This window comes from Diceros bicornis, chromosome X (assembly GCF_020826845.1).
Source record: "Diceros bicornis minor isolate mBicDic1 chromosome X, mDicBic1.mat.cur, whole genome shotgun sequence".
NCBI classification, from domain to species: Eukaryota; Metazoa; Chordata; class Mammalia; order Perissodactyla; family Rhinocerotidae; genus Diceros; species Diceros bicornis.
The window spans coordinates 33,195,881-33,222,091 of NC_080781.1; the positions used below are offsets into that span (position 1 = coordinate 33,195,881).

Sequence of the window (26,211 nt, forward strand, 5' to 3'; positions counted from 1 at the left end):
CAGAAGTATATATTGTTGTTTTTTATTACTTTATCCATATTACATAAATATTCTTTTGTTCTACTCAATGTTTAATTAAATAAAAACAGTTTTTAAACCAGAGCAGTTATAATGTCTTTGATGCAAAAAAAAATGTTTTTAGGTTGGTTTCTCATTTGTTTGCAATTATAGGAACTTGTTTATCCTAGAAGTTCTTAAGAATGACCCTTGGGGCCTCAACTACAAGGAATGCTTTGCCAATAAAATTAGAGAGTCTTATATCTGGACATTCTCTCGAAAGATAATCTGATGCAGACACTAGCCTCAAGGACTGAAAGTATCCCAATGAAAACTCAAAGTTTGGAGACACAGCCATCCCAGCCTATTCTCAAGCGGCTGTCAACAGCTTACCTCTAGGACGGTCTAAAGTGCTTCCTTAAACTCCACCTAAAATCTTTCTTGCTTTAATATGTATGTCAATATTCTACCACTGCCATTATCAGCGCTCAGGAGAAACTTTCTGAGTGGATCAGATAAACCTGGGAAAGGGTTGATGACAGCATATCAAGGCGGACAGAAAAGGCCTCTTGGGGCTCAGGCAACAAAACTGGGTCAAATGGAGGCAAGGCCTAGTCCACAAAGTCACCCAAACAGACAATGGAACTTATCTCTGCAATGGGAAGTTGGAGTTCTGAATCTAGACCGCCCCGGGGAGAAGGACCAGGAAGTACTGATCACCATGGCAAGATGAGACGGGATTTGAAGTCTGGGAAAGAACAAAAGGGGAAAGGCTTACAAATTAAATTCATAAAATATATTTTCCCAAACAGATTAGAAAAACTTAAAAAGATCAGTAATATCCAGTGTTGGTTAAAATGTGGGGAAACAGACAGTCTTATATATTGCTTATAGACATGTGATTGAGAAGACTCTGGAAAGCAAGCTAGCAATACACATGAAAATCCTTAAAAATACACATGCACCTTGAGCCAGCTGCGTCCAGAATTCATCTTAAGGACACTGATAAGTTTGCATAAACAAGAATGTTTGTTGTGATTGTGTTTATGCTAACAAAAAGTTGAAAATACTCTAATACCCAACAAGAGGGGACTAGCTAAATAAATTGTGATATGGCTCTTAAAAATAATGAAACAAACAGTAATTGAAATGATAATGGTACACAGACTAAAGCATAGGGGTTCTGATGTCTATAAGTTTGAAATGTATTAAAAAATAGATGTATTAATGGATGGAGGGATAGATAGATATGCAATGAAACATGTATAGTTAAATGTTAATTGTAGAATCTAGTTGGTACCATATGATCATTCACCATAAAAATGCTTTTAACTTTTCAGTGTGTTTGAAATTTTTGCCAACATTTTTTTGACAAAATGTTAATTAGAATGGAAAGACGTCCACCACAAATTTTAATTTTACAAAAAGCAGATTACCCAAAAATAGATGGATAAATAACATTGTTTTAATTGTGTGAATGTATGTAAACAATAGAGCCTAGAAAGATAAACACCGATATTAAAACTGGTTATCTATGGGTGGTAGATTATAGGTGATTTGATTTGATTGTTTATATTTTATGCTTTTCAGTCCTTTCAGATTTTTTCAATGGCCCAGTGTTACTTTTACAATTATTTAATAAAGTTATTCCCACCCCCCCCCAAAAAAATGGAAGAACTGACGAGTATCAAGAACGGAAAGCAGGAAGGGGAAGAGTGTGGGAGTGAGGCAGAGAGTGGAGCAAGCCCAGAGCCCGGGCGGGTTGTGCTGACCCTGCTGTTGCTGGGTAAGCCCGCTTTCAGGACCCCTGCCCTAAACACAGTCAGGCCCTCTAAAGAATCTGGCAACTTCCCATACCACCAGCTATTCCCACAGTCATGTGGAAGAATTTCTGAACTAGTGAGTAGACGAGGACAACATCTTGCTCATCCTGTTATGACACAAACTGTGCAGATTCCATCTATTTTAATATAAATGAGGAGTTTTAAAGTGATAAGAATATAAAGATGAACTGGACACTACCTGAGAAGCTGTGGGAACATGAACAGATTAACAGACTAAAACTAGATTTTCTCAACTCCTGCTGTACTTCTGTCCCCTCTACGGAGACGAACCATCATCAGACTAGCAAAAGCCACATGTTAGGAAGAGGGGCTTGGAACAAGAGCGGTGAGCCCCCAGCTGGCCCCTTTACCTGAGCTCAAATTTCTAGATCCAGGGAAACTACCTCTCAGGGCCTGAAAGAATGTAGAGGGCAGACTGGGGAATTATTCCTCATAATCACTGAAAAAGTAAAGGAAATCAAAGAAGTGTCAAAGACTACGGATGGGCAATTTTCAAACCAGTGAAAATATGGAGCTGGAAACTATAGACGTGAAACACTTCAATTCTTTCCTAAGCTTTATTTTAGAACACATTATTAAACAGAAAAATAGGAAGAATTTTTTTAAATGATGATAATTTGGAATCAGCATTGGTTCAAAAAGAACAAAATGGGCCAAATTAATTTCATTTCCTTGGTTTACTCAAGAGAATGCCTCCTCTCATACAGCACATCTCGTTTGCATAAAGGCCCATACACCCTCATTTGATATCCTTGTGACTAGACGGTCATACCTTAAGCGGTTGTAAATATCCTGAAGAAATACTGATTTATATATTGTGCTCGCAAAAGCAATGACTTTTCAACTTTTTTTTACCACAACCCATGGTAAGAAATAAACTGTAACTTGTGACTCAGTACACACATATATTTACATAACTGAAAAATAAGTTTCACAGAGCAATACTTAAGGTGTGATGCCCTCTCCTATTTTCTCTTCTATTCCATTTTAGTTTTGTAAAAACACTGCTGATGACCCACTAAATGGATTTCACAATCCATTAATGGGTACCACACTCTCAGGAGACATGCTGTAGGGCTCTGTGTAGTTCTGTGAGTGAAAGAAGAATTAAGGAGAATAAATTTGCAGAAGATACAAAGCTGGAGAGGACAGGATCTTAGTTTTGTTCCTCCCAAAGCAGACCCTGAGACAAGGACTCGGGTGCAGGTAGGTCGTTTGGGAGGTGATCCCAGGAAGCACAGTGAGAAAGGAGGGGAAATGAGCTAGGAAAGAGAAAAGTTCATACAGGCGTGCTAATGAGCGGGCTGCCTCTGCGGGTAACCAGGACTCATGCCCACTGAGGAACCTCTGGAGAACTTAGAAGCTAGGGTATTTATCCACTGACTTCTGCTCCTCCTTGGCTGAATGCTGGCTTCAGGGGTGTTAAATCTCCTACTCTCCCAGAACTTCCTGCTGAGCAAGCTCCCACAGCACTGGAGAAAGCCTGCAGGCAAAGCCTCTGAGACACCGGGAGATCTGAGGCGAGAAGCTGTCAGCATGAGCAGAACTGTCTATCTCGGCTGCAGGAGAATGCAGAGGTGGGCTGAGGGGAGATGGGGCAGGGCATCAACAGCATTGGCTACGAATGGGCAAAAACTACAGATGAAGAAATCATCAGAGGCAGTAGCTGGTCAGAAACTTACAAGGAGAAATTTAATAGAGATTATAAACATGATGTCTTGTATTTTTCTTCCCATACTAAGCTATACCAGTATGCAAGGACCCACCCTGGCAGCCTTGGGAGAGAGTGGTCAGCTAGTTGCCTACATTGTGAGGTAGCAGGTGAAGCAGCTTCTAAAAAAGAGAAGGCAACAGTGACCAGAAAGAGGACAGAGGCTAAACTGCAGAACGCTAGTTTATCCTTGACTAAACCAACCACACGGGGAGTACCAGGCCATTTAGACCAATTCTTGGGGCTACACTTGGAGAATGACATTGACATGCTGGAAGATGATAGAAAGAAAAAACAAAAAGAGACCAACGTGGGCTAGCTTTAATAACAAGTGAATAAACAAATAAGTTAAAATGTTGTTGAATGGTGAGGAAACTTTAGATATACAGTCTGAAGAAAATTAGACTTAAGGGAAATAGAATCCCCGTGTTCTGATTTCTCCTGGATAAAAATATGTGGAGAGAGACTCGCTCCGTATAATTCCAAAAGTGAAAAACAGGGACAATGTCTGGAAGTCATCCACAGGCTGGTTTCAGCTCAATTTGAGGCAGGATTTTCTAAGGCTTGGAGACCATCTTGAGACACCATCAAAGCTCGCTAAGCCTGGAAGTATTCCCACGAGGCTAGAGGATGCTGGCAGGGGAAGTGAGATGGGGGATTCCTGCACTGGGGAGTAGGGTGGGGCTCTAAGGCCCTTTCCAAGGTTAGGACCCCAGACTGAATTTTATGTCATGGAGAAGCAACCTTTGGGGAGGGAGGGATGGGCAGAAAGATGGAGGAAGGAATGAAAGAAGACTCTAAAAATAAGAGAGAGAAATAATAAAAAGGCCAAATGATGAACACCTACAAAAGATCATTTCATCAGCCCTGGGGAGGAGGGAAGGATCCATGGCTTTCAATCCACTGCTGGTTACAAACTTGGGCTCCTACCCCTGCCCCTATTGTAAAAGAAAGATGAGGAGGGGGAGAGAGAAAAAGTCTCAAAGAATAATCATTTCATATGTCTCGGATTCAATGTAAAAAGAGGGAAAAACAAGAGGTTTCGGTGCTGTCATTTAGAAAATAAGCTACAGACTCTCTCACACATATTGTCAGAGCCTTGGAGCACAGACGTGCAGGGAAACTATAAATCCAGATGTGCCCTGGCTTGTTAGAAGCGTGCACAGCAAATATTAAACAAGCAAGTACCCCGGGGTGGGGGCCAAGATAACTGCATGATTATCTCCATGATTTTCCGCTGTGGCAAATGCCTCTTTTTAAGTAGGATTCTGCAGCACTAATGGTACAAAGATTATGCAGGCGCCAGGAAGCAAAAGTACCCTGGAGAGCAGAATAAAAGGGCTTAAAGAGGAAAATGAATTTTTAAGATGGATGAGACACAGTGACTTGTTGCATAATAAAAGGCCTTAGCAGAATATTAAGTTCTGAGGCCCAAGCAAAAAATCAGGGATCGTGCCATATGCCACTTGTCTCCTCTTATGCATTTTTCCCAACCTGTCCACCGCCAGTCACCCCTCTTCTGTATACTTTTTATAAATGTTTTATCTAAAGAAAAGTGCACAGTTCAATGAATTGTCACAAACTGAACACACCCATGTAAAAGCACTCAGATCAAGAAATGGAACATGACCAGAATCACGCCACTATCTCGACTTCTAACATCATCACAAGTTGATTTTCTTTCATATACTTAAAAAGTGTGGAAAGAAAGTTGTGAGCAAATTAAAAACTCAGTGTGGTCTCTTTAGTTGTAAGTGGATTAAAAATTCAGTGTGGTCTCTTCAGAGGTGAAGTTCTGTCCTTTCTGGAAGACTAGGAGGAAAACAATGGAGCAGGATGTTAGGAAGCCTCATCCAGCTCTGCTACCACCCAGCTGTGTGACTGTGGCTAGCCCCACCATCTCTCAGAGCCTTAGTTTCTTACTGTTTAAACGTGGAGTTGGTGTATTCTTTGAAGATTTTTAAATTAAGACATAGGCATTGTATCAGAGGGAAAGAGCTCATTTCAATAGTGTGAGCAGAAGGACACAGATGAGGAGGGAGATGGGAATGATAAACAACAGAGCTGCTGGAGAAAAGGAGAGAAGGTCGCAGATAGCAGGGCTGGATGTTCTAGTTGAAAGCAGCATGGCTCCATTTTAGATTTCAATCCTGATTTATATTTCTGAAGTGTTTTTATGAGCTAATGATGAATTACAAGTCAACATTGTTGGTTCACAAGAAAAGACTTCAAAAGAGCCTGTTAAATTGGGGGATTTGGCTTTTGTTGATGTTTTGAACAGAACTTGAAAGTTAATGCAAATGTTGTTTTCCAAGCCTCAGCTATCACTGGAATTAAGCTGTAGTCAATTTCAGATGTCTTCTCAAAATAAAGATGTGTGGCTGGTTCATCTATGATTAGAAATAGCTTGGGCGGAATAAGAAGCTGAGCCAATCACCTGGGCTAGGGCCACCTCGTACACAATCTGCTCGTGGGTGTGCTGAAGAAAGCAGTCATCTGACTGCAGTGGGAAAAAAGCCACAGTTCCTCGCAGTTCACTCTTTTATAGACAAGTGGATATAATTTCATTTGTTTTAAAGCTGTTTAATGTTTGATGATACCAATACAAGTGCCAAAATAAAAGCAATTGAAAAGTTTACCAAAAGCCTCATCTGCGTGAAAGATCATGTTTTACTGAATCTCCTCCAATTCCAAGGTTTCCATTTCTCAAACTAAAGATAGGGTTGTTTATTCACTACTCAGATAAGCTGTCTAATAAGCAAAAGAAGGACATATCACATTTGATGCATAATTGTTCTACATGGTTATGGTCTTTTAATTATTAACATATATTTAATGGCATTCCCTCATGAAAAAAGGCTTTGGATGGAACTAAAAAGAGGTTTTGGGTGGTTTACTTAAAGGAACAAAAGTAACTTATACCTGTGTCAGATACAGATATATTATCCTTTGGACTTTCAGGGTGACTTCGTAAGATCAGTATTCCCCATTTTTTAAATTGTGATTCTTTTCTTCTCTCATCCTAGTAGTTTATCTTTGGAAAGCAGAAAGTGTTTTCCAATGATAAGCATTCCAATCATTTCTCTAAATTGTAATAGTCATAAAACCTCACCCAAAAGAATTTTCACCATCAGCAACAAAATCAAGTCAAAAGTTTTTTTTTTATCAAATTCTAACAATACACTTGGTACCACAGTCAAGAAAATGTAGAAAAGAATAAACAAAAGAGAGAAAGAGAGAAGGGAGGAAGGAAATCACCTGTTTGATCACCATGAAAAAGATCATGTAACATTAAAAAAACAGGTCGCATGATTCCAGTTCTGGGTGAAATGAAATAATCACACTTCACCTTGTCTTTCCTACTGAATGCAACTAAAAAACCTGAACAGACTGCATTGAACAGCTATTTGAGGACTCTGAAAAGTAAACATTAACAGGCAGAGTGGAGAAGACGACAGAATTTGAAGTACCACTGAATTGGCAGTGGCTTTCCCCTGGGCTGACCTCAAGTCAGCCCAAACACAGAAATGGACACTGGATGCAGAGAGAGTTCCAGAAGAAGCCCTCTAGTTCTGGCTCAAAGAGTGGGAAAGGGGACTCCTAATGCTCAGAAAGAGTGGGGAAAATCCTCCAGTTTTCTCTTTTGTTTGTTTTCTTTTTTCTCTTGTGCCCCAGGTAATCTTGTGGTGGCACTGGGTAGGAGTAAGAGCAGTGGCAGCTATAGCAGTAGCAGCAGGGGTCTGCAGGTACCTAAAACTCCGGGTAAGGGGAACTTTCTTCTCTGATTGGAGAAGCTGTGGTCTCAAGAGGGCAGGGAGATCACCCACGGCTCTTTGTCCTTCTCTCTCTTCCTCTTGCTTGGTTAATTTTTTTCATTCTTTTTCAGGGACCTGTGGGACAAGATCAAAAGGTCTAACATTTAAGACATCAGATTTCAAGAAGGAGAGAACAGTGCAGCGGGATGAAGCTAAAGTGGTGCTTAGAGGGAAATTTATAGCATCAGATGCTTATGTTAGAAAAGAAAAAAGGTCTCAAAACAGTAATCTAAGCTTCCACCTTAACAAATTAGATAAAGAAGAACAAAATAAAGTCAAAGCAAGAAGGAAATAATAAAGGTAAAAGCAGAAATCAATGAAACAACACAACAGAGAACACAATAGAGAAAATCAATCAAACCAAAAGCTGCTTGTTTGAAAATATTCATATAATTGATACAACTCGAGCAAGACTGACAAAGAAAAACAAAGAGAAGAAACAAATTACCAATATCAGGAATAAAGCAGGGGGTATCACTTCAGATACTATGTACAGCTCTACACATAACTCGGACAACTTAGACGAAGTGGACCAATTCCTCAAAAATAATAAACTACCAAAGCTCATTCAGGATGAAATCAATAACCTGAATAGTCCCATAAACATGAAAGAAATTAAATTTGTAGTTAAAACCTACAAGCTCAGATGATTTCACTGGTGAATTCTACTAAATATTTAAAGAAGAAATAACACCTTTTGTTTTTTTTTTTGTGAGGAAGATCAGCCCTGAGCTAACATCCGTGCTAATCCTCCTCTTTTTGCTGAGGAAGACTGGCTCTGAGCTAACATCTATTGCCAATCCTCCTCCTTCTGTTTTTCCCCAAAGCCCCAGGAGATAGTTGTATGTCATAGTTGCACATCCTGCTAGTTGCTGTATGTGGGACGCGGCCTCAGCATGGCCGGAGCAGCGGTGCGTCGGTGCGCGCCTGGGATCCCAACCTGGGCCACCAGTAGCAGAGCGCGAGCACTTAACCGCTAAGCCACGGGGCCGGCCCCAATAACACCAATTCTACAGAGTCTCTTCCAGAAGGTAGAAGAGGAGAGAACATGTCCGAATTCATTTTATGAGGCCAGTATCACATTGACGCCAAAACCACACAAAGAAATTACAAGAAAATAAAACAACAGGACAACATCCATCATGAATATAGATGCAGAAGTCCCCAATGAAATATTACCATATAAAACCCAGAAATATATAAAAAGAATAATATATCAACATCAAGTGGTATATCTCCTGGGAATGTAAAGCTGGCTTAATATTAAAAAATCAATCAATAAAAGAATCAATCAATGTAATCCACCACAGTAACAGACTAAAGAAGAAAATTCACACGATCATATCAATTGATACAGAAAAAGCATTTGACAAAATTTAGCATCCATTCATGACAAAAACTCACAGCAAACTAGGAAGAGAAGAGAACTTCCTCAGCCTGATGAAGAGGATCTACAAAAAGCCTACAATTAACATTATACTTCATGGTGAATGATTGAGTGCTTTCCCCCATGACTGGGAATAATGCAAAGACGTCCACTCTCACCACTCTTACTCAGAATTATCCTGGTAGTCCTAGCTAGTGCAATAAGAAAGAAAGGCATGCGGATTGGAAAGGAAGAAGTAAGCCTGTCCCTATTCACAGATGGCATGATTATTTATGCAGAAAATCCTAAAGAATCTACAAAATAATGCCTGAGGTTAGCAGGGTTGCTAGATACAAAGTCAAAACACAAAAATCACTTGTATGTCTATATGCCAGCAAAGAACCATTCGAAAGTGAATTTTTTAAAAAAATGCCATTTCCAGTAGCTCCAGAATATGAAATACTAAAGTACAGAAACATGTACCAGATCTGTATACTGAAAACTCCAAAATGTTTATGAAAGAAAAAAAAATGACCCAAATAAATGAAGAGATATACCACGTTTGTGGATTGGAAGATTCAAAATAGTAAAGATGTCAATTCTCCCCAAATTGATCAATAGAGTTAACATAACCTGAATCAGAATCCCAGCAGGCTTTTTTGGTAGATATAGACAAGCTTATCCTAAAATTTATAGCCAAAACAATTTTGGAAAAGAACTAAGTTGGAAGAAGCACACTACCCAATTTTAAGACTATTTACAAAGATACAGTAATTAAAATAATGTGGCATTGGCGAAGGGATAAGCACATAGATCAATGGATCAGAATAAAGAACACAGAAACAGACCTGCAAAAATACTGCCAATCAATTTTTGAAAAAGGTGCAAAGGTAACTCAGTGGAGTTTATTATATGTCAAGGATATCTCAATAAAGCTGTCTAAGAAAAAAAACCCTGTGTGCTCCTCTCACATTTTTTTGTTTTTTTTTTTAATTTCAGGAATTTCAAGAATGTTAAATGCATGAAGAGGGGCCTTTGGGATTCACAAAAATGGAAAATTATTTGGGACACTGCAGCTGTTCATCCAAGCTTCTTTTTCCAAATTTAGAAACTAGATGAAAAATGTTCTGTTACTTACTCCTCACGTAATCAGTGTCCTTATTAAATATTCAGCATTGAATTTAACATCAGGTCCTGGAGAAAAAATAATATATGAGAATATACAATAATACATTTCAGACTTTACCATTGATTACAAGTAAATTCAAAGAAAAAATCAAGGTCAAATTAAATCGCTTAGGTATTGATAGTACCACAGAACACTAAAGCCCTTTGTTATGGGGCACGAATGATGCAAGTTCCTTGAAACGAAAGGACATTAGGACACTTGAGGGCAGAAAAAGTAGGCAGTGGGAAATTTTTTTAGGGAGCCCAAAAAACCAGATTGGCTTGGAAAAGCATGGTGGGAGACACCCACGTCCACTTGAGCTTACAGTAAATGATCTGCCTCAAATTGCTAGTGGCCAGTGGTTACCCAACAGTCATGGACAGCAATTTGTGGGTGTCTGTCACATCAAGTCCAATGAGGGAGTCAGAGAAAATGGCTAGTCAGCCCTCTACAAGGAACAGAAATGTGTGCAAGTTGTTTTTTGGGAGTTATAACTATACCTTATATTTGTACTGTATGTTACAAATCACTTCCCTAGGAGAGCAGGTGGCATTGTTTACATTTGGCAGATGAAAGCAAAAGGTAAGTTGGTCAAGTTCATCCAGCTAGTAGATGGGTAACCATGTTGAGAATCTTTTCATATACCTTCTTTGGTGAAGTGTCTGTTAAAATATTTTGGCCACTCTTTAAATTGGGTTACTTGTTTCTTATTGAGTTTAGAGAGCTCTTTACACATTCTGGATAAAAGTCCTTTATCAGATATGTCATTTGCAAATATTTTCTCCAGTCTTTGGCTTGTCTTTTCATTCTCTTAACTGTGTCCTTCAAAGAAAAGAAGTTTTAAATTTGGATAAAGTACATTTTTTTACCTTTTATAAATCATGTTTTCAGCGTCCTATCTAAGAAAGCCTTATCTAACTCAAGCTCACAAAGATTTTTCTCCCATATTATCATCTCCCATAACATCATCAAGAAGTTTTATAGTTATAGGTTTTATATTTAGGTCAATGTTCTTTTTTGGGTTACTTTTTCTTTAATAAAGTCTTTACCTTGGATGAAAATAAGAGAGTGAAGTATGGGGGAGTAAAAGATGGAAGTGGTGCTAGTACCAGTAAGCATTGGGAAAAGAACCTTGGATATTCCCCGGACTACAGATTTACTCAGTTCTATGGACTTGCAATGAATCTGGGCATGCCACATTCTGTAGCTAAACAGCCTAGTACACTTGGACAGCTAACCTAAGTCCAGTATTTAATCAGAATGCACCCAGCAAACATCCTGGGCAATTAAACTCACACTTCCAATGTGCTCTCTTCCAAACCAGCCCTGTAGTGGATAGCTTGCAAAGTTGGCCACCAACAATTCCTCCCACCTTGCACATGCATACCACTCTTCCTATCTTTTTTTGTGTGTGTGTGTGAGGAAGATCAGCCCTGAGCTAACATCCGTGCTAATCCTCCTCTTTTTGCTGAGGCAGACCGGCTCTGAGCTAACATCTATTGCCAATCCTCCTCCTTTCCCCCCCCCCCAAAGCCCCAGTAGATAGTTGTATGTTGTAGTTGCACATCCTGCTAGTTGCTGTATGTGGGACGCGGCCGGCCTCAGCATGGCCGGTGAAGCGGTGCGTCGGTGCGCGCCCGGGATCCGAACCCTGGCCGCCAGCAGCGGAGCGTGCGCACTTAACCGCTAAGCCACAGGGCCAGCCCCCCACTCTTCCTATCTTAAGAGGTAGAGTCTATCCACTACCACCACCACCACCCCAAATCTAGGCCTGCCTTGGGATTTGCTTTAATGAATAGAATATGGCAGAAGTGATGCTGTGACAGTTCTGTGCCTAGGCCTTCAATGTTCTGGCAGCTTTGGCTTTCATCCCCTGGGAAGCCATCTGCATGTAAAGAAGTCCACTTATTCTGCTGGAGAGAAAGGCAACGTGGAGAGACAGAGAAGACATAGAGAATAGGAGACTGCAAAAAGCTAGAGAGAGGCGCCCAGCCATCCCAGCTATCTCAGATGAAGTATCAGACACGTGAGTGGAGCCATCTTGGATCCTCCAGCCCCATATGAGCTGCCCCAGCCAACATCATGTTGAGCAGAGAGAAGCCATCCCCACTGAGCCCTGCCCAAACTGCAGAATCATGAGCAAATAAATGGCGGTTGCTGTTTTAAGCCACTAGGTTTTAGGATGGTTTCTTACACAGCAATAGATAATTGAAACACTCCCCAAGCTTCCTCAAAGAAGTCTGCCTTACGATTCACTTACTAACCTAGATAGCTCTATGCAGCAGGAATCAATTCAGCAGTAGCACAATCTTTGAATCGGAAAACAAAATCTTGGGTTAAGTTCTAGCTTAACTATTGTTTGCATGAGTTCCCCCAAAAGCAGACTCTAAGATAAGGTGCAAGTAGTTCATTTGGGAGGAGATCCCAGGAAGCACCAACGAAGGACTGAGGAAGAGAGACAGGGAAGGGAGGAAAGGCAGTATACTGCTTACTGGGCAACTGCTGTGGGCAACTGGGGCTCCATCTTCCTCCTGGGGACTCTTCCTCCTTCTCTTGCACCCAAACACTAGCCTTATTTAACTTCTTTCCCCATTAAAGCTACTCTTAAACATCCATTTTAACTTTATTTCATCCAGAAAAAAAATAATAGTGGTAAGGTTGGGGGCTGGCGAGAGAGTAACCCCTGCCAGACTTGAGCTCTCAGAGACAGCCTTGCTTCTACAGCTGCTTCACCTGAGAGAATATTCCCTTCCTCTATTCGAACTCTTCTGCACAAGACTCCAAAGTGAAGACTTTAGGCAGAGTCAATGGCACCCTTAGGCACTCTGGCTTTAATTAGCAAAGACAATTAAGACAGCATGTGGCTTGCGAAATTTTAATTGTCGCCATATTTTACACAGATAACAAAAAGAAAGTTAAAAGGATAATGTTACAAATGAGGCATTACTCTTGTTCAAAGGAAAAATAATATTTTTTTCAGTTTAGTCTTCTTCTATTGTTTAATATTATGAAGGGCTCAAGTGTGTCCCTGCACATCTCCTAAACCTGGAAGAAAGGAGAAACAAGAAAAGACAGGCACCTAATTCTGAGGAGGTTAGCCCAAAGCAGGGGCCCTCAACAAATGCCTGGTCCCACCAAGGGGCATTCCCAAAGCCCTGGAGTCTGTTCACATTCAACACAGACAAAAATAGGTCTAGCCTTTAAAGTAATATCAGATAGTGGAACAAAACAATGGCATATGGTCCTCCAAAGGCTCAACTGTCCTCCACAGAGGTCAACTGACACACAGTCAAAATCCAAGAAAGGAAGGAGTCTGCAGCCAGGCCTTGAGCAGAAGGTTCCAGATGGAGGCACTGGCTGAGGCCACATGGCATCAGAGAGCTGTAGAGCATGCGAGGGAGATGCTGAGCTAGAGAAGAGCTCTCTCTTACACCACGTTCACATTTGGAGGCCATCAAATTGCCTCTGTTTCCTGGCAAATGTGATTCTGCTTCTTTACAATTCTATTCAGAAGGCAAAACCAAATTAAGAACCCATCCATCCACATCAGCTTTTGAGGGCTTGAGGCCTCACCTCCATTTAAACAAAGAGCAAGGCCCTGGGGAACAGAACTTAGTGGCTCCTCTCACCTTACCCTTAAGCTTCAGTGCCACTGGGATTTTCAAACGAAGTGACAACACAGTATTTATGAACTCTCTGATAGCAAAGAATGAAAAGTGTTCGCCTGCAAGCCCAAGGCTGTGACACCACCGGCCCTCATAGCAACCAGCACAGGAGGAAGCTCTGGAATGAGAGGGAGTGAGCGAGCTCTGAGAAGGAATGTGCAGCTTCCCTGTGCTGAGAGGCGCTGCCTGGGAATAGGCCGTCTCCTCAGATCTGAATGCTTTCCAAGGCTTTCCCATGGAGAGAAGGGTCACTCACTGTGGGCAAGGGCACCAGCAAAAGCCATTTGGACTTGACTGGCATGGAAAGATGGGTTTGGAATTTGCATGAGGAAATTTTGCAGAGGAAAGAATGGTATTTTGAAAGGAGGCAATGCGCAGAGGAGGAGAGAGATTATCTACATCCCAAGGGCTGTTCCTAGCTTTCTTCACATTTTAATACATAAAAGCACATTTTAAGGAACACATGTTTCCAAAAGCCAAAAGTTGGTGGCTTTCAACTGGAGAAAACTTCTTTTAACCAAGTATGCACATGACTGCTCAGTGGAACAGATGTGAGACAGATGATGCTACCCAAAGGTTTTTTTTTTTTCTTTTTTTCCCCCTTGAGCATGCAGTGGTCACTGCCACCAGTAAATGCTTCAGGAAACTCAATGTCATCTTCCCAAATGTCCTGTCCTGAAACCAAAAGCACAGTTCCCTTTAAAAACAACAAATGTGAAACACTAGTCTAATGAGATGCTCTGAGAAAATAATTTGGAAGTGTCCACACCAGTGGTTCTCACACTTGCGTGTACATCAGAATCATCTGGAAGGTTTGTTAAAACACAGATTGCTGGGCCCACCTTTCCTCACAGCCAGATTCAGTAGCTCTGGGGTAGAGAATGAGAATTTACATATCTAATAAGCTCCCAAGTGATGCTGCTGCTGCTGGTTGGGGGGACCACAGTTTGAGATTTTGTGGTCCTCACTATTATTCCCTGTCTTGTCCCAGAGGGTAACAAGGTACATTAGCATATCAAAGACCCTGAGCAGTCCTGCAATAAAGAAACCTACTTAACTGAGCATTTCCCAACTTATTTACAGTTTGTTCTGCTGCCCATCGAACATCTATGAACCTTTCTGGGAAGCAGTGCTTCAAGGAAGTCACTTTTGGAAATGTTCTACTACGAGTACCTGCAAAGCTCAGGGATGATCCTGACCAGCAGAAAGATTACAGGCTCCTGAAGGAACAGCAATCAACAACAGACAGACGTCCGAACCAAGCCCTCAGGAGCAACCTGGGGTGATGGGCAGTGGAGGGCTGTGGGCCACGCCACATAACCAGATCCAGGCAGGGCAGCAGATACGGAGAGGCCAGAGCCTGCTGCCCAGAAATCCAGGCAGCATCAAAGAAGTCTGTCATCAGGTAGCAAAGGCCAGTCCACCTCCAACCTTGGATTAGGACACCAGGCCTTGACCAAGAATTGGCAAGAATAAAACAGGGTTCTAGTTTCTAGAGGGTCTAAGGTATCAGGAGGTTGCCAAGTCTCAAACACAAAGACAAGTCTCAAACACAAAGAACAAGACACCCAGTTATCTATCAGATAAATTAACAGTATGGTGTACAATGCTAGTTACAGCATCCTGGCCTAGACCTCTTCAAAGGCCCCCTGGCTAAGGCCAAGCTGAGTCCTGAGCTGAGCCTCATGGTGAAGGAGAAGCAGCCCCAAACACCTAGGGATCTTGTTAAAAGGTAGACTCTGATTTTATAGGTCTGAGGTGGGGTACAAGATTCTACATTTCTATAAAGCTCCCGGGTGAGGCTGGTTCTCAGTCCATACTTTGAGTAGCAAGGCCCTCGTGTAGGGGTTGGCAAACTTTTTCTGCAAAGAGCCAGATAAGTAAATACTTTCAACTTCGTAGGCCATATGGTCTGTGTCACAACTACTCAACTCTGCTGTTGTATCAGCAAGTAGCCACAGACAGAACCCAAACAAATGAGCATGGCTGGGTTCCAATGACACTGACATTAGACTTTCATATAATTTTCACATCTCACAAAATATTATTCTTCTTTTGATTTTTTCAACCATTTAAAACTTTAAAAACCATTCTTAGCTCACTGGTCATACAAAACCAGGCAGTGAGCCATATTTAGCCTGCCCAGACTTTGGAGACCCCTGCCTTAGATTACTGGTCACCATCCCAGATCTGCCAAAGCAGAACACACAGAGATGGGGTCAGGCAAGCCTTATTTCATCAGACTCCCCAGGTCATCCTAATTCGTCCTATCCAAATACCATTGCTAGATTTGGAACCACTTACCCACCCAAACCCCTGTAAAGGTGGGAGGCCCCCTTTTAGTGCTGTAACAGTTCAGTCTTCCTGACTTGCCCAATCTGGGGGGGCTTGGGAGGTTTAACGTGAGGCGCTGGGTGTGTTCTCCTGACTTCCTCATTGGTGTCAATCTCACTCATCCTGTAAGGTGCTGCCTCCTCCCTAAACCCAGTGGCACTGGCTTCTGGTAAAAACGTGTAGTCCCTGTGTCTGTAGGGGTTGGTCAGTTCCAGTAATTCTCAGTCCCAGGACAAGATCTTGCTAGAGAGGCAGCAGTAGCCCAGATCACACTAGTGTGGCTTTCTTACCGAGCTGAAGTTATTTCTAAGGTACAGCTAGCTGCAGAGCAAAGCCATGCAAGGAACCTGTTACCAATCACTGAAGACGTGCTTCGCTGCTGCTAGAAGGTTAGGCCAGGCAGGAGGACTTCAGAGGAGATGAAGTCAAGGGCCCCCTAAGGGTCGGGTTTGTTTTTGAGTTAGAAGAGGGAGTAGAAACCTAAAGGCTGTGCATGCTTATCTCAGGAATGTCGGGGACTTAGGAAAGGAAGTCTAGACGATGCAATGATGAAGGCAAAGCCAACAGGAAAAGGGAGAGAGGAGAGGAAGGGAGCTATTGTGTGACAGTTATAAACAGGCAAACTGCCCTGTCTTGGCAAAGGGATGAACTCATTCATCAGACCAGTACTTCTCAAATTTCACTGTGCATAAGAATCACTGGAGGGATCTTGTTAAAATGTACATGCTGATTCAGCAGGTCTTGGGCGTGGCCTGAGCTTCTGCCTTTCTGACTTGCTCCCAGATGATCCAAGAATTCAAGCAAGTAAGGATGCTGCTGACATGCCGGCACAGCTTTTCGTTTTGTTCTCCTTTTAAATAGACACAAGCTGTAAAAGAATATGGGGTCCACAGCTCTGTCTCACCTGGGGCTAAGCTACTGACATCCAGGACTGCCGCATATATGCTTGTTCAGGGAGTTCCCTATACCACTGCACCCACCATCACACCCAGCAAAAGAGCAAGCAGGGTCTCAAATTATCCTGCCCTCCAACTCTTCAACTTGTGAGTCCTGGGCCTGCCTCTATCTTTTTCCTAATTAGCCCAAAGTCTGTCTCCTGATCAAGCCCTGAGCCCATGAAATTACATGTGCCCAGAGAAGGCATCTTTTTCTAACTGGTCCAAAGGTGCCTTATGGGCTAGCAGTGGCCCTGCAGCCAGCGGTGACAGGGTGGCAGGCACCCTTAGGTGACTCTTGCCAGTATCCTACCACAGTTGGCAGAACAGACACTGCTTTGTCACTCAACCCTTGAGTGGAAGCTGTTAATAAGCTGAGATAAAATGATATCACTTAATCAAAAAGACAGATAATATCAAGGGTTGGTGAGGATGTAGAGAAATTGGAACCATCATACAATACTAGTGGGAATGTAAAAGGGTGCAGTCCCTTTGGAAAGCAATCTGGCAGTTTCTCAAATGGTTAAACATAGAGTTACCATATGACTCAGCCATTCCACTCCTAGGTAGATACCCAAGAGAAGTGAAAACATATGTCCAAACAGAAACTTGCACATGAATCTTCACGGCAGCATTACTCACAATAATCAAAAAGTGGAAACAACTCAAATGTCCATGAACCAATGAAAGGATAGATAAAATGAGGTATATCTATACAATGGACTATGATTCAACTATAAAAAGGAATCAAGTACTGATATCTGCTACAACATGGATGAATATTGAAAACATTATGCTAAATGAAAGAAGCCAGACACAAAAGGACAAATATAATATGATTCCATTTATATGGCATAGGCAAATCTATAGAGAAAGAAAATAGATTAGTGGTTGCCTAGGGCTGGGGGAGTGGCACTGGGGAGTGATGGCTAAGGGTGTGGGGTTTCTTTTTGAGGTAATGAAAATGTTCTAAAATTGTAGTGATGAATACATAACTGTGAATACACTAAAGACCATTGAATTCGTTTAAATGGGTGAATTGTATGGTATGTGAATTATATCTCAATAAAGCTCTTAAAAATTTCATCACATATCAGTTGGGGAGCTCAGAGCAAGAGGTGTAGAGAGGGAGCACTTGGGACCTTGACAAAAGGGGGCAAAGACTGCTTGGGACAGCAACTTCTCAAAACCCTTTAGGAACATCCAAGCAGCCCCAGATATGAGACCCTGAGATTGCAGCCAAGTGTTGATATGAACAACCATGCTGAGATACACCCTAGACAGGGGCTCTGTGAGTGCACGCAGTGCCATTGATTCTTGCCTGTCTATCCCTGGTGCCCAGCACAGTGCCTAACATGTAGTGGCCACTCAAAAATTGAATTCAGTACATGTCTGTGGTAGAGTGAAGGGAATTCTGGAGTCATCAGACTGAGCTCTAAACCCAGCTCTACTTCTAACTTCCTGTGTGACCCCAGACAAGTCCCTTCAACTCACTGAGCCTCAGTGGCTCATCCCTAAAACACAAGGAGTTACATCATCTCGGGTACCCTCCCAGTCTGAGGTTCCACAGTTCCATGAATTAGGTGGCCCATGAAGGGGAGCCTGGCTGTGGATGAGAAACTCATGTGGAAATCTAGAAGGGGCCTGAGACACCCACCCAGAAGGTCAGGACTGGCCAGAGGCGTGCTCCCTGGCAGATTTCATTCCACAGACCCACTGAGAACCTCCTGGGAACCAAGTCTCTGCTAGGCCATGAGGACACAAAATGAACATGATCTCAGTACCTGCTCATATGGCTGGGGGCATCAGACCCATGAGTATCTAATGGTGAAACAATATGATTCTACCCCTTGGAAAGCTGAGTTAAAATCTAAATGGAAACAGGATTTCAACATTGGATATTTAAAGGAATTGGAGCCTTTGACAAATGCTGAGTCAGTGGCAACAAGTCTATCCAAGTTCCTATAAGGAATGGCCACGCTGGGGGCAAAGTCTCAGAAGGTGGCCACACCACCACTTCCTCACCACGCCACAATGGGCCTGCCAAACCTCGGCTCAATTCTCGCCCTGTGGCCCTAATTTAACCAGTGTTTCTGAACATTCTTGGATCCCTGAAACTGGCAGGGTTATTCAGCTCAGCCACCCACACAGTAAGTGGCAGGCCAGAGTCATTCATCCAATGGTCCTCGGGTGCAATCAGCATTGAAGAGCTAGGTGTTCATTAGGCACAACTGGACAGACACTGCAGGGGAAACAAGTCACTGGTACATGTGACTCATCACACTACAGGTCCCTGTAAGAGAAGGGCAGAAGAAAGAGTGCAACAATATTTCAAGGCCAAGGCAGAAAGTCTGCCCCCACATTCTATGTTTGGATTTGTCTATTACTCATAAAAAAGAGTTTTAAAGCCAATACACTCAATTTACAACCCCAAACCTCTGGGATAATCCAAGCCATTATGTCCAAACCCATTTATCTTCTCCCTGGAGAACAATGTGTAAAGAGGCATCCAGTATGAGCTAAAGATTATGAGTGAGTGAATCATCCAGCTCGGGAATGAGTGCTCCAGAGGTTTCTGAGGCCAGAGTGTGCCATGCAACCGTAAGATCCAGGTGCAACCAATTATCATCTGGAAAACTTGCGAGCTTAGCAATGCTACCAATGACTCTTCTCTTGCACAAGCTTTATCATATCTTTATCTGAAAATCCTGCCTCCAGAACTCCCTGGAGTTTCTAAGTCTCCTAGAATAGTGTCCTAAGGTGATCTGAAATCCAAGAGCCTCAGCAACTAATTATGCTCTGACTCGTTGCCTGTCCAGATGAGTCTCTTGTTCAGGGTAGTGCAAATTTCCTCTGACATTTTGCTAGCTCGCATTACTTTCTCTTTGCGAATTATCATCTTGGAAATTCTGGTTAAATCCTGCAGGGATATTTGAAATAGAATGTGTTTCTTCCCCGTCATAATTATTTCAATCGATCAATTAATTAATCCACAAATATTGACTAAAGATCCTCCCCCAGGTCCCAGACACTGTGCTAAGCAAAGGGTACAACAAATCGCCAGCCCAGGCCTAAAGGCAATTACAATCTATGATTATGTCTGCTTTATTTGATGTTGCTTTTTAAATGAGAACAGGAAACTGTACTGCTGGTTATAACTCAAGAGGCCACCTGCTCATTGGTTCAATCAGTTTCCCTACCTGGCAATTTCACCCTACTTTGTGTGTTGATTTTCATGCCCATTAAGTACACATTCTCTCATAGAATGAGTGAGTCATGGTTTTGAGTTGGGATAGGGCCTTCTCCCCAGAAAAAGAACAACCACACAGATTTTTGTTTCCAATTTCAAAATGTTCTTAGAGAAGCCCCCAGACCCTGTAATTGAAACTTCCTTGGGCCTGTAGTGCCGCTATCATTGGCATCAGCATCTATCAACATTATTCTTCAATATCCAGGCCCAGTGTTCCTGCATGGCTCCTTTTTGTATTTCCAGGGCCTGTCAACAAATCTGTGTTATGACACTTACCACCTTAGATAAGTTGGTTTCTATTTCCCCATAAGATAGAAAGCTATTGACAGAAGGAATTCCCTACCTTCTTCATCTTGGTATCCCAAGCACTCTATCGTTCAGTGTCCCCTTTAAAAAGTAAATCTCTGGATAGAGCCCAGGTTTCATTAGAAAAGGCAGAAATGGATTCTACTTCAGAACTAAATTCAAATATCCAAGAGAAAGAATCAGGCTTAAAAGACCACCATAAATATTGGTCCATAAAACAATGGCCCAGAAGAGCTGATGGTCAAGAAATCACACAATTGAGAACTGAGGGGCTGACGTGAGAAACTCCCCATGAACTGGAACTCAGGAGAGGTGATTATTCACATTGCTATTTTGGAAGTGAATCTTTAACTTGAACTCTTTAATCATAATTTGGCTGCTACAATTTCATACTATGCTATAGCCTGGTAAAAGCAAACGTTCTGTTTAAATGCAATCTTCACTTTCAATTACTCATTTCAGTTGTGTTCTGTGAAAGGAGAATTGATGTAGCATACATATTTGCGTTTACTAAGGAAACCATTCAACCACTTTGGAAGGGGTTGTAGCAAAGTGGCCAACAAAAATAATAAATGCAAACTCCAGCTTGTGGCTGCAGTAAGTCTCTCGTCTTACAGCCCCCAACAGAGAAGGTTATTGCTTAAACAGAGGGTGTTCATGGGTTTGAAAGCAACCTCTATAGCCAGCAAGCCATAGTCCCTCTGTATGTAGATTCGTGGTGGCACAAAGCCCTGTTTACCTGAGTACATGTTTCTCTCAGCTCCTCTTCTGTCCAATTGTCCATCACCTGAATTACAAGGAACCATTAACTTGATAACCACAAATATCCACTTGGCTCAAGGTGCTCGGCTAGGCACCGTGGGAAATACAAAAAAAGGTAAGATGTAGCAGCGCTCTGCCTTCAAGAGCTCAGAATCTAGGAGAAGTAGAGAATAGCACATAAATTATTGTAATGTATGGCATGTATGACAAATACCACAAGAGAGACATGAAGCGCTGTGGGTGTTGAAAGGAAGGCAGAAGCTTCCCATCCACAGGATCAAGAAAAAGTTTCATCAAAGTGGGGGTGTCACTGGACGATGGGCAGAATTTGGACAGACAGGTGGCTGGGGGGAAGCATTCCAGGTGCAGGAAGCAGTAATCACCAAGAAGAAGGAAAATGTGACTCAGTTCTATAAAAACAGGTAGTCTATTTTTGCCAGATTTTAGGAAACCAGGAGAGAAGGACTGGAAAATTAGGCTGGAAGAAAACTATATAGTCCCCTGAAGATAGCTAAGAACTTTCTAGTTAACTTGAGAGAGGACAGGGAGCTGCTGCTCTACGTTTTTGAGTAGGAGAATAATGTGATAAAAATGGTACTAAAGTAAAATTGTACTTAAAAGACCAGTATCTGGTCCCAGCCCCGGTGGCCTAGTGCTTAAGTTCCACGTGCTCCACTTTGGCAGCCCGGGGTTTGGTTCCCAGGCATGGACCTACGCCACTCATCTGTCAATGGCCACACTGTGACCGCGGCTCACATACAAAAAGAGGAAGATTGACAGCGGATGTTAGCTCAGGGCAAATCTTCCTCAGCAAAAAAAACAAAAGACCAGTATCTAGCCAAGAAAGTAGAATGAGTTAGAATGAGAGAGACAAAAAGTGAGAATGTTATAATAATAATTGAAAAGAGAGGGGCTATATTTCAATTGTGGTATGAGGACTGATGAGGTGGGAAGGTTTGAAGATGGTGCTTTAACGATGGTTTCTGCTGCTTCTTTCAGCTCACAAATCTGTGAAATAAGATGCAGTAACACCAATGTACTGTACTGAAAGTGTTATGAAGAAAATGTCATACGACAAGGTCCTCCTCTCCCCAGCATTCTCCTTTGTAACGCAGAGTAATTTTGTCAGCCAATTACATGTTTTAAATCCAAATAGAAATTTCTAGACTAGCCTGCTCCTGGTGAGACTTTAATTGTATATCCCAAGCCAGGTGTTCAGTTCCTAATCCTTATCTCCAAATGTGGCATTTCAGAAGACTGCTTTGGCTGATGTGGTCTGCTTTCGCTTTTTAGCAAACCTCACTCAGCTTTCCTGACAGGCAAAACCACACTACTTTACCAGTTTTCTCCAGGCGTAAGATTCATGGAGCCTTTCTTAGTGGCTATGGCACTCATTCTCCACCTTCAGCCTTGCTTGCAGAAGGAGGTAGAGTGAACCTCCAAAATCTCAGATGGAAATGAGGTTTCAAGAGTTCATTTAAGAACAGAATAAAAACGGAAATACAAATCAAAACCACAATGAGATATCACCACACACTTGTTAGAATAGCTGTTATCAAAAAGACAAGAAAGGGGCGGCCCAGTAGCAAAGTGGTTAAGTTTTTGCGTTCCTCTTCGGTGGCCCGGGGTTCGCAGGTTCAGATCCCCGGCACAAACTTACACACCACTTATCAAGCCATGCTGCAGCAGCATCCCATATAAAGTGGAGGAAGATGGGCGTGGATGTTAGCCCAGGGCCAGTCTTCCTCAGCAAAAAGAGGAGGATTGGCATGGATGTTAGCTCAGGGCTAATCTTCCTCAACAAAAAAAAAAAAAGAAGAAGACAAGAAATAAGTGTCGGCAAGCTTGTGGAGAAAAGGGAACCCTTGTGCACAGTTGCCGGAAATGTAAATTGGTACAGCCACTATGGAAAACAGTATGGAGGTTCCTCAAAAAATTATAAATAGAATTACCATACAATCCAGCTATTCCACTTCTGGGTATTTATCTGAAGAACACAAAAAAACTAATTTGAAAAGATATATGCATCCCCATGTTCATTGCAGCACTATTTACAATAGCCAAGATATGAAAGCAACCTAAGTGTCCATCGATGGATGAATGGATAAAGAAGATGTGGTATGCATAAACAATGGAATACTATTCAGCCATGAAAAAGAATAGAATCCTGCCATTTGTGACAACACGGATTGTCCTTGAGGGCATTATGCTAAGTGAAATAAGTCAGACAGAGAAAGACAAATACCATATGATCTCACTTATAGGTGGAATCTAAAAAACAAAACAAACCAAAAAACCCAAGCTCTTAGATACAGAGGACAGATTGGTGGTGGCCAGAGGGGTGGGTGAAATGGGTGAAGGGAGTCAAAAGGTACAAACTTCCAGTTATAAAACAAATAAGTCATGGGGATGTAATGTACAGCATGGTGACTATAGTTAATAATACTGTATTGCACATTTGAAAGTTGCTATGAGAATAAATCTTAAAGGTCTTCATCACAAGAAAAAAAGAAAAAAAATTTGTAACTATGTATGGTGATGAATGGTGACTAGAGCTATTGTGGTGATCATTTTGCAATATACACAAGTATCGAATCATTATGTTGTACACCTGAAACTAACATAATGCTATATGTCAATTATACTTCAATTAAAAAAAAAGAACAGAGTAAAAACCCCTATCTGTTAATAGGCATACAAACATAATCAAACACAGACAACTTTGCTATGAACTTTCCATACATTTCATGCTGGTTTTTATAGACACTTCATCTTTGTTAGGCTGCAAAGAATAAATCAGAGGGCCAGAAAAGCTGCATCAAATTCAAAGATGGAAGAACTCCAGAGACCTTCCAGGAGTGGGAATGGGAATGATTTACTCTCACTCTGACAGACTTGCTATTAAATCTCAGATGGTTACATAATCCGGGGCTGAAGGGGCCCTAGATTCCCATCTCCCTCTTTCAGAGGTTCCACGATTCTGTGGGTGGCTGGGCCCTGGCAGCAAGCTACACTATATAAGGGTAGAAGCTGAGAGAAAGGAGAGCAGAGGGCAGGGGAAGGGAGGGGAGGGGAGGTCAGATGGAAAAAGAGAAGAGGCCCCTTGGCTGAGAAAGGCTCCACCAGATGTACAGGCAGCTCAGAGACGCCTCGCAATTCAACATGAAAGGCTGCCTCTAGCTTCTCAACTTCTCCCCCTGCTCCCTGTCCAGTATTGACTTCCCCTTCTCCTCTAGGTTCATTTTAACCTGACTCCTGCTAAAGGGGGTGGGGGGCATTAACACACCAGCCATGGGAATGGCACTTGCCTGGCACTGAGGATAAAGTCTCCTTTACACTTTGCCCTAAATCAGTTCCTACTGTCCATCACTTTACATATTTGTTTGATTCATTCATTCATTTGGGGATGTGCAGAGAATTTGCAGCAGCCCTCCCTACATCTCCCAAGCACACTATCTGGGAACCCTTCCCACTGCTCCATTCTTCACCCAGAACTTGGTAGGTTCGCTTCTCAGACCTCAGATTTAAACTGCCCACAGTGTTGAACGCAAAGCCAAATATCCGCCCTCCCATAGTCCACGTCACCCACTTGCCCATTAACACTAAATTAAAATGAGCCCATGGATGTCTTCTCCATTCCTGGGGGACAGGGGTACATCCACGTTGTCCTGCCCCTCTGAAGCTCTTTGCTAACCTTAGACTCCTGGATGAGGGCATTAGCTGGAACATCTTAAAGGGCATCTCCAAAGAAAGTTTTGACAACACCATGAGAGCCCCAATAAACACCAGGGTCCCCTTAGATGCTGGAGACCAAGCCTTCCAACAACAAGAAGCCACACCTCCTGCCTAGCAGAGCCGCGCGTGTGTAGTCCTCTTTCCCTGGGACTAACCAAGCGCATGCCACATGTCACCACTCTCAGCTGGCACCTCTCTCCCAGAGGCGCAGACTTTCTCGGAATCTCCGGCAGGGGGGGTTGGGGGTGTGGGAGAGGCCCCGCCTGTGCTGTCCTCAAGAGTCACTCTACCGTGGCTCGTGCCCTGCAGCCCCACGGGGTGGCCGGGGACCTCGAGTGGGAGGGGGTAGGGGCTCCTTCCAGGAAAAGCTGCCAGCCCCCTGGGCCTTGGCCTTGAGCAACCGTTTGAGAGGCAAAACTCCAGGTGGTGAGAAACTAGCCCGGGGCCAAACTTCTCTCCAAAGCCTCCTACGCCAACGTGGGTTTGACTGGACCCCTGGAACCTCAGACGCAGAGGGTGCTCGGGCTTACGGCGCCGCGAAGGCGCCTGGCGATGGGCTGACAGTCGGCTCTCCCCTCCCGGTGCCCAGATGCGAGCCCCGCTCCGCGTCACCTCCTCCCTGGGGCTGCGAAAGACGAGTTGGGCGCAAACAAAGGCGCCCCCTGCACCTCCCTCCGTCCCAAGCGAAGGGTCCCCGGTGCCCAGCTGGGGAAGCTGCCCCGCCTCCGGCCCTACCTGGGAAGCCACGGCTCGGCGGGACTCGCAGCAGCAGCAGCAGCAGCGGCAGCAGCAGCGCCGGCAGCAGCAGCGCGGGCCGGAGTGCTGGGCTCCCCATGGCGCGCCGCCGCTTCGCTCGGCTCCGCAGCGCTGCGCGCTTCCAGGGGGCGGGAGGAGACGGACGAGACCAAGGGGCTGCGCTGCGAGCGGGCGAAGGCCGAGCTGGAAAACTCCTCCTCTCGCCTCTCTCCCTCCCTCCCGCCTGGGGCCTGCCCTCCTTCCTCCGCCTCCCCCGAACGCTGGCGCGGTTCGGGGCTCCAACCCACCCCCCTCCTTTTGTGCCAGCGCTTCTTCTGGAAGCGAGGCTGACCCCCCCGCCCAGGGCCAGAGAGCGGCAGGAGCGTGCCCTAGCAAACCAGATTATTCTAAAGTATCTTTCTGTTCTCCAATTGCACTCCCTTTCACCCCAAATGCACACACTGTGGTGGCCCAACCACCTCCCAGATCCCGGGCCCCTAGCACAATGTCATCTGTGCAGAAAGCTGCGAGAATCACACAGAAACAGAAGAGACAACCGAGGGGGTCCAGAGTGGCCCGTCGCGGCCG

At 43.3% G+C, this 26,211-nt stretch overlaps 1 protein-coding gene across 1 annotated transcript in view; it reads right to left on the reverse strand.

Moving 5' to 3' along the window:
- Positions 1 to 25,787, reverse strand: part of SRPX (sushi repeat containing protein X-linked) — an 80,177-nt gene extending 54,390 nt beyond the window's left edge. Inside the window, exon 1 of the mRNA XM_058535640.1 lies at positions 25,624 to 25,787. Coding sequence (XP_058391623.1) covers positions 25,624 to 25,723 — 100 coding nt within the window. The 5' untranslated portion in view covers positions 25,724 to 25,787. The remainder of the gene's footprint in view (positions 1 to 25,623) is intronic.
- Between the last annotated feature and the right edge of the window lie 424 nt (positions 25,788 to 26,211).